The sequence below is a fragment of the Balaenoptera ricei genome, chromosome 14 (assembly GCF_028023285.1).
Source record: "Balaenoptera ricei isolate mBalRic1 chromosome 14, mBalRic1.hap2, whole genome shotgun sequence".
NCBI lineage: Eukaryota > Metazoa > Chordata > Mammalia > Artiodactyla > Balaenopteridae > Balaenoptera > Balaenoptera ricei.
Genome location: NC_082652.1, coordinates 12,856,478 through 12,865,684, shown reverse-complemented (window position 1 = coordinate 12,865,684; position 9,207 = coordinate 12,856,478). Strand labels below are relative to the sequence as shown.

The window sequence follows — 9,207 nt, the reverse complement described above, 5'->3', positions numbered from 1 at the left end:
AATTCTCCGGGCTGACGGCAGTGGGCTGCCAGGCCCCACAACTGCCGCCCACCCGGTGAGGAAGGAAGACAGGGCCTCACATCGTTTACCTGCTCTTACTTTTTAAGCTCATTGATTTGCCCTCCTGACCCAGACAGAGAACATCCAAAGCAAGGGGCAGGCTCCAGGTTCCTATTTGGGTATTTTTTTCTCTTAAGGGTGTGGATGCCCAATAGCCCAAGGCAACCGCCTCCCAATCTTCCAGCTCAAACCACAGCCCCCGCCTGCTTGCTCACGCCTGGCTTGAACCCAGCTCCTTAATCTGTCCCTCTGCCAGGCTCCCGATGTGAAGTTCACACTTCTCCATTAGCACAATTATCGCATTCTTAATGAGCACGTCTATCGTTTATTGAGCTGTTACTATGTGCCAGGCACTGTGCTAAAAGCTTTCCTACGTTACCTCATTTAGACCTGGCAGTAACCCCAAGAGAAGAGGATTATTTTACAGATGAGCGTAAAATAATTATTCTATGCTAGAGGATTATTTTACAGAGAGAATGAGCTACTTGACAAAGCTCACCCACCCAGGGAGGCAGGGTTTGAAAACAATTCTGTTCGACTTCACATTCTGGGTCCTAAATTTCCCAATAAGCCATCCTGTACTTCAGTTACCTGTAGACTTCTCCCGCTCTCTCAACCTTGGGTCCCCATGTCCCCTAGGGTATAGACTCTGAGAGAGCAGAGAAGCACAGCTATCATTTTTTAAAAGAAATTATATAAATTTACAATTAAATAAATTCTATTAAAAACAAAGGAAATAAGTATTCAAAACTCCTCACTTAATCAATTGACTGCATTATTCTATTATCTATGCTCTTGAGATTTTTTATGTCTATTATGTCTGTATGGTGAAAATACTATATGGTATTTGCTATTGTACATCTGCACATCTTTTCCCAACTCTGTATTCAGTGACTTCATTTTGGTAGCTTGAAACTGGCCATGGCGGGAGTATTTACACCATTGTAATTGGCAAATGCTGCAAATCAGGGGTTTCCTCTGGGAAGTCGGTTATCAAAATTTTACCTGCATACCACCGATCACAACATTTGTGGTAGGTATTAATCATCCCCTTTGAACAGATGAAGCAGTTGAGGCTCAGAGGTGCTAAGTGATTTGCCCAAGGTCAACTGCTAGAAAGTGATGGGGCTGGGATAAGATCCCAGTTCATGCCATTTCCACTGCACTGATACACCTTCATGTCTACTGAAGATAGGAAAAAAATACAGAAGCTCACTCCTTTCCAACCTACCCCAACCTCCAGGTGCTGCCTTGTGTTTGGTGAGTAAAATCTGAAGGTGGTTGGAGACGCCAGTCATGCAAAAGTCCTCTGATTCAGAGAGAAGAGTGGTAGGTAAATCCTTGGCCTGGAAAGGAGGGAGAGAAAGAGACAAAAAGAGACAAGGTCAAGTTTTCAACAGACTGAAATCGCATTCCACTCACCTGAGCCTTCAAGAGCTAGTGCTAAGTTGGCCAATTAAAGGTAATTTCATCTCTAGCGTCTCTTTGAAGGTTACTTAAAGAAGCCTTAAAAATTAATCTTTCATTTATCCCAAGAACAAAACAAAATTCCCACCCACTGTTTTCAAATGATGAGGCGCGGTGTTAAATTAACGTTATTAATCGCAGACTGCAACTACAGTTCTTCTGAACTCTGTGGACCCGGCATGGTTTGTTGCTTCTTTCAGTTACACATGTATTTTTATGTAGATTCAAGGTCCCTCTTGTGAAAGAATCATGAGCTCAGCAAATATCAGAAAAGCCTGAAACTCATCGGTTGGTAAATATCGTTTGTTCTGTGTCTAGGAGGGCAGAGACCTTGGCCTGGGTGCCCTTGGAGAGACCAGATGCTTGCTCCTGGGAATTTTATAATCTTGTTGGGGACTCGAAGGCAACCCTATACTAAATGGTTGAAGAAAAGTGAGAGAGGAGATGCAGATATTTAAAAAATCTGGAGGGCAATTCAACAACTATTATTCAAGAGAGGCAACCTCAAACAACACTTGGAAATCATTTGTATAGACTTTTTCTTTTTTAAGATTTTTTCTTTTGATGCGGACCATTTTTAAAGTCTTTATTGAATTTGTTACAATATTGCTTCTGTTTTATGTTTTGGTTTTTTGGCCGCAAGGCATGTGGGATCTTAGCTCCCCAACCAGGGATCGAACCCACACCCCTTGCATTGGAACGTGAAGTCTTAACCACTGGACCACCAGTGAAGTCCCTAGACTTTCAAGCTAGCAAAGTTAAGGGGAAAAAAAAACCCCAATGGTGGTCAATGCTGGTGAGGATTTGGTGAGCCAGTCAGTTTTCATTCAGGGTAAACGGTACAACCTTTCAGAAACAAGCCAGGTAGATAACGCTTATCCTGATCTTGGTGTTCACCACAAATGTCCTCAGTTGCTTTGCAGAGGCCTTTGCTGTTTTGTCCATCTTGGACCCCTTCTCCCTTCTTCTGGTAAAAGCATCCCAATATTCCTTGCGGGGATTACTCCCTCCACTCTCCATCCACCATAGTTCAGGAGGAACTGCTTTCACCTCTGGCTTGTACAGGTGTGTGGTAGACAGACTTCCAAGATCCCCCCTTGTCCCCCAACCCCATGATCCCTGTCTCTTGGTGTTTACACCTTTGTATAATCCCCTCCTCCTGAGTGTGGGCTGAACCTAATGATTGGCTTCTAATCAATAGAATACAGCAAAAGTAATGGATGTCATGTCTGTGATTAAGTTACAAACGGTGGTGATTTCTGTGATGCTAGCAGGCAACCTCTAGTTCCCTCTCAGATTGCATGCTTTGATGAATAAGCCACCATGTGGTGAGGAACTAAGGGCAACCTCCAGCCAAGGCAGCAGTCAGTGAGAGTCTGAGGCCCTCAGTCCAACATCCTGTAAAAGACTGAGCCCTGCCAACAACCACTGAGTAAGTTTGGAAGTGGATCCTTTCCCAGTCGAGCCTTCAGATGAGACTGTGGACTCAGGGCTAACACCTTCATAGCAGCCTTGTGAGAAAATGTGAAGCAGAGGACCCAGCTGAGCTGTGCCCGGGTTCCTGACCCATGGAAACTATGAGATAATAAATGTGAGCTGTTTTAAATTGCTAAGTTTGGGGATAATTTGTTATGTAGTAATAGATAACTAAGACAGGGTAGACGTGCTCTAATCAACCAGAGCATTGCATTCCCCCAGCTACAATGATTAGTTCGGGGCTGTCCATGTGATTTAGTGTTAGCGTTAGGGTTAGGACTAATCCTGGCACTATTATAAGATCAGAGAGGGAAGAGATGCTCTGTCCATTGGTCTTGGAGTTGGGAGCTGCCAAAGACTACCTTGTGAAGAGGATCTACTTGAGAATGAAATAATATAGCACCATGAGATAGAGATTCCAGGCCTTGATGACACTGTGTGAGCCCCTAGATCCAGCCTTGCCTGAAACTTTCCCTATGGAAATTTTAGTTGTATAATCTAATAAATACTGTGTACTACTTAAGTCATTTTGTATTGGGTTTCTGTTATTTATTAAAGCCTCTTTTAGTCATTCATTTGATAGGTATTCACTGAGTTTTTACATGTGCTATTCTTAGGCAATTCTTTTTCTTTTGGGAAAGAAAATCTTTTCAAGACCACTCCCACAGAAGACTTCTTGTTATATCTATTTGGGCAGAACTAGGTCACCTGCCTACCTCTAAACAAATTACTGGCAAAGAGAAACAACACTGCCTTTTTTTGTTTGTTTCTAATTTAGACATGACCCATTACTGGGCCTGGACAGACTGCTATCCTGAAAAACATCAGGGGAATTTATCAAGAAAGAAAAAAGAAGGGGTCATTGGGCAAGTGACCAAGAGTGTCCACGACCATAATGATGATTATCTTAGGTCACATTTTTGGGGGACACTTACAACCCACCAGCCTCTGGGCTAAGCACTGCACAGGCATTATGTCATTCACTCTTTGCAGCCACCCTATGAGATATGTTCTACCTAGTACCCATTTTTTATGGGTTGAATTATGTCCTTCCCAAATTCATATGTTGAAGTCCTACTCCCCCCCCGCCCCCCTGCCAAGTACCTCAGAATGTGATCTTATTTGGGTCATTGCAGATGTAGTTAGGACTTCCCTGGTGGCACAGTGGTTAAGAATCCACCTGCCAATTCAGGGGGATGTGGCTTCGAGCCCTGGTCCAGGAAGATCCCACATGCCGCAGAGCAACTAAGCCTTTGCACCACAACTACTGAGCCTGCACTCTAGAGCCCGCGAGCCACAACTACTGAGCCCGCATGCCACAACTACTGAAGCCCGTGTGCCTAGAGCCTGTGCTCTACAACAAGAGAAGCCACCACAATGAGAAGTCCGCATACCGCAACAAAGAGCAGCCCCTGCTCGCTGCAACTAGAGAAAAGCCTGCGTGCAACAATGAAGACCCAACGCAGCCAAAAACAAATAAGTTAATTAATTTAAAACATGTAATTAGATAAGATGATGTAATTAGATAAGATGATGTAATTAGGGTGGGACCTTATCCAATGTGACTGGTGTCCTTATAAAAAGGGGAAATTTGGACACACATAGAAGGAAGGTAGTGGGAAGAGATACAAGGAGGAGATGGCCAACTACACACTAGGGAGAGAGGCCTGGGACAGATCCTTCCTTGGGACAGATCCTTCCTTCCACAGCCCGCAGAAGGAAGTAACGCTGCCATCACTTTGATTTCCAACTTCTAGCTTCCAGAACTGTGAGACAATGCATTTCTGTTGTTTAAGCCACCCAGTTTGTGGTACTTTGTTATGGCAGACCTAGCAAAAGAAGACACCAGTTTACAGAGTAATGGCTGGGAAAGTTGAGTGAATTTCCCAAGCACTGATTCCAACCCAGGTCTCTCTGACCCCAAAGCCCATGGTCTTAACCATAAGTCTAAAATGGATTGTATACTGCAGGCAGCTGGGAGCTGGAGAAAGTTTGCATGGCCCGTCCGAGCCACGTTTCAGGTGGAATGTCATCATTGCAGAGATCAAAAAGTTCCTTTTTGTGTCTGTCGTCAGTCTCTTTTATCCTAGGCTCACTGCCCCTGGCCTGGTTTCTAGGAGACAGGCAGAACCCCTCCTAGAGGCCTCCTCATAAACCCCCCCTTGGACGAGAAGCAGGTAATTAAGTCCCTTCTTTTCTAGGACCTGTGGTCTCAGTCTTTGATCTTTCCTCCCTCTGCCCTAAAGCTTCCCCAGCCACTGAAGGAGGCGTGAGCAGGGTGTGAGAATAGCAGGGTGTGAGAATGGCTGGGCAAGGGCAAGTGTCCGAGGAGACCCAGGACTCACCCAGAGCCACTGGGATAAGGAAGGAGCACTGGCTGGAGGCCTGTCCTGGCCACACACGATGTAGCCATGGTGATCCCTGGACCCTCACCCACCCAGCGAGGGGTTGACGATGCTGTATCTAAGCCCCCTTCTTTGCTCCTGAGATCCAAAGCCACTCGATAGCTTGGAGCCTCTACGTCCCCCACTTCAAAAGTTTAAACGTACACATTTATATATTGATAATATGTTTTTGGTTAAAAAGGAAGAGAGAGGGAGAGCGAGAGAACGAGAAGCTGCTTCTTCTATCTTGAGTCATCACCAAGCTCCTCTTCCCATCCCACCCTCAGCCCTGTGGCCTCCCCCCTCTCCATTCTCTATTCGGTTTGCAAGGCTGTATTCCTGCCAAATGAGTCATTGATGTGGGAAAGTTAATTTATTTTGGCAGACTTCACCATTGCTCTGAGAAATGGAGACTGTGCACCTACTGCCGCAGAAGACAGGTTATTGTGGTGATTCATTCATTCCTCCTTGCATTCATTCATTTATTCCCAGAGCACGTAATCATCTCTCACAGACACACGTGGGCAGACTCACTGATTGTTTTCTATCTCAGGGAGTAGATGTGAGGCTTAAATGAGGTAATATATGTAAAAAGGCTTAAATAATAACAATAATGACAATAATAATGATAATAGCTAATCCTCATTGAGCACTTATTATGTGTCAAGCTGATGCTAAGCTTTTTTTAAAATAAATAAGGCAATAAATTAAGCAGGCTTTATTCAATGCCTTTAATCCTGACGCTGCTTTCTGGGGCAGGGATGATTATTATCTTTGTTTTGGAGATTCAGAGACTGAAGCTCAAAGGGGTCAAGGTGACCTGGCCACAGGCATTACACGTCTCATAAGTGGCAGAGGGAAGTCAAGCCCAGCTTCCTCTTATCATGACCCATATTTATAAGGTGTTGACCACGTGGCAGGCACTGGACTTACAACCTGCTTCTCCACTCCCAGCCCACTTGGTTCTTCACAGGAACCTGTGACGTCGGGACTGCAATCAGCATCTGTTTTCCAGCTGAGCAAACTACGTTTTGGAGAAGCAGGGCAACTTGCCCAAGGAGGCATGGCTATTACCCAGAAGAGCTGGGTGGAGAGCAGGCACTCTGGGCTCAGAAGATGCTCTGTCCTCGTTGTGAGCAGAGAGCCTGGCACTTAGCGTGTGTGTCCCGTTCTTGTTGGCCACACTCACCATCAGCACCATGGACACTCCTTCTGGGACCCTTACATTGTTGCGGGCACATAGATCCTGTGACAGAGACAGTGCCGTGTGCTCACCAAACCCCATGTCCTCATTCTCTAAGACACACAGATGGACCCTGGCAGTTAGGCAGGTTCATGCCACTGAATTCTGACCAATGGAATGTGGGGTAAGTGATGAGGGTCACTTCCAAGCCTGGCTCTGAAAACAGCCCATGAGCCTCTATCTGCTGCTTAGATGCAGAGGATCCCATGGAAGATTCTGAGACCCTAGGGGAGGGTGGAACCACTGAACTGGAAGATGTCTGGGTCCCTGAGTGACTGTCTGGACACAAGCTCTTCCAATGAGCCATACTGGACTTTAATGTGCACCTCAACCTTTATTGGGGTACCCACTGAGATGGGGGTTTGTTACAGCAGCTAGACTACCCTCACTCATACAGATATTACTGGAAGGGTTTTTGATATAATGAGATTCTGGTCTAGGGTTTCCTTGGGAAAGGACTCACCTACACCAGAACTCAAGCTTCATAAAAATAGAGTCCCCTGTGTCAAGTGCAGGGCTTGGCACACAGTAGGTCTTCAGGAAATATTTGTGGAAGTGACCAAATGAACCTCCCATCTCAGAGGTCCTTGGACCACTGGGAAGCTTCCTGGATGGTGATGCAGGAATGAGGTCTTAATCATGCCACCTAATCCTTCATCCTTTCCCAATACTCATGCTAACTAACCTCATCTACCTCCCTGCATGTCCCCAGTACGGTGCTGGGGAGACAACCCCAGCAGTAACATCTAGAACCTGCTTGTCAAGGCTGACGTCATTCTACAAATATCAAGCTGACTTCATTCCATCCTAACTGGCCGTCAAATCTGGGAAAAGCCAAGCAGACTGGGCTCCAGGCTGCACACACTACATTCAGATGTTTACAGAAAACCAGTGCACGAGGATTTGCTCGAAAGCTAAATTTCCTCTTAGCCAAAGCCCAGAAATACCTTTTAAACCCTGAGCAAATAAGCCAGAGAAGAAGGCATTTTCCCTCTGACAGAGTCCTTAGAGCCTGGGAGATCTTCAACTTTGCAAGGAAGCAAGCTTGCTGCAAAAGGTGTGCTGCACCGCGGAGCCCCTCACCACTCACAGCCAGCCCCTTTGAGAGCCTTCCCTTTAGTCCCAGAGCACAGGGGCACAGACAGCCACAAGCACCAACCCTGACTTCAGGCTGTGAACAGAAACCCTGAAATGCACATCTAGGTGCACTCGGAGAGATAATGTTGGCTCGGAATAAAATTAAAAGGAGCCATTGTTTTTTAAAAATTAACCAACCAAACAAAACCATTTCCCCACAGAGTGCTGAACTGAGTAAAATGTATGCTGACCAAAAGTTTGCTAGAGCCATCACTGACATTGAGAATACTATCTGACATTTATCAAGTACTTCCTAGGTGCCAATCGATGGCTTTCTACAGAAACCTCGTTTAATCCTCACAACACACTTCTGAGACAGAAATGACCATTATTACCTCTTGTACACATGCAGAGATGGAGGAGCAGAGACGTTCAGTAACAGGTTTGATTTCACAGAACCAGCAAGCAGCTGTGCCAGGATGCTCACCCAGCATGTCTGGAATTAGCCAGGTCCCAGTTCAAAGCCCAGCTCAGCTTGGCTGTATGATCTTGGGCAACTTATTTAACTTCTCTGAGCATCTGAAGACAAGAAGAGTAATAGTACCTAGTTTATAAATTTAAGTGAGATGATATATGTGAACATAGCTAAATGATCATTTGCTCTTATTGCATTTCATCTTGCATGTTGTTTTAATTGTAAGGCATTATTCGGGCTGCTGGCAGCTGGAAGCAGAGGTCTGCTCCCGTGTCTGGGTGTGTCAGAGACTCTGGGGTGCCGAGGCCAGGAAGCAGCCGATCAGAAGGGGCCTGAGAGCGTTGGCAGGGGTTGGAGGAAGTAGGAAGCAGCCATAGAAGGGTGAAGAGAGCTTGGCGGGATGAGCGATGAGACCTCCAAATCCACCAGCAAAACCAGTGAAAGTGGTCCCCTAGATCACGTGTGATGTGGCCCCACTGGGTATAGCCACAAAGGCACCACTCCTTTCTACTTGCAGCGGGGAAGATGATTTGGCTGAGCAGGAGGGAAACTGAGCAGAGAGGAAAGGCTGTGGACTTCTGGGACGGTGGGGGCAGTGCCTGGGAGAAGGAGGGGCCAGCTGAGCAGGAAGAAACGGGCAGTGTATGAGTTTCCAGTGGCTGCTGTAACAAATGACCACAAACTAGTCTCTGTCTTAACATGGCCTTCTCCTCTATGTGCGTCTCCCCGCCTTCTCTTTTCTCCTCTTATAAGGACACTTGTCTTCAGATTTAGGGACACCCCCCCCAATCCAGGATAATCTCATCTTGAGATCCTTAACTTTATTACATCTATAAAGACCTGTTTTTCAAATAAGGTCACATCCACAAGTGGAAATATCTTTTGGGGGCCACCATTCAACTTGCTACAGGCTTAGGAAATAGAAGGGTTCATTTGCCCCCTAAAACTTATAATCATTAATGCTTCTAAACATTAAAAAGTACAGAACATAAAATAACAGACATCCATCCATCCAGAACCCCAAT

At 45.8% G+C, this 9,207-nt stretch overlaps 1 protein-coding gene across 2 annotated transcripts in view; it reads right to left on the bottom strand.

Annotated features, from left to right (window-relative positions):
* Positions 1-1,322: 1,322 nt before the first annotated feature.
* The window catches only part of SPRING1 (SREBF pathway regulator in golgi 1), a 259,028-nt gene continuing 251,143 nt past the window's right edge, over positions 1,323-9,207 (bottom strand). The window contains exon 7 of one of the 2 annotated variants that reach the window (XM_059893973.1): positions 1,323-1,406. In XM_059893973.1, coding sequence (XP_059749956.1) covers positions 1,375-1,406 — 32 coding nt within the window. In that variant the 3' untranslated portion in view covers positions 1,323-1,374. The remainder of the gene's footprint in view (positions 1,407-9,207) is intronic. The other variant, XM_059893982.1, reaches the window with a different exon arrangement.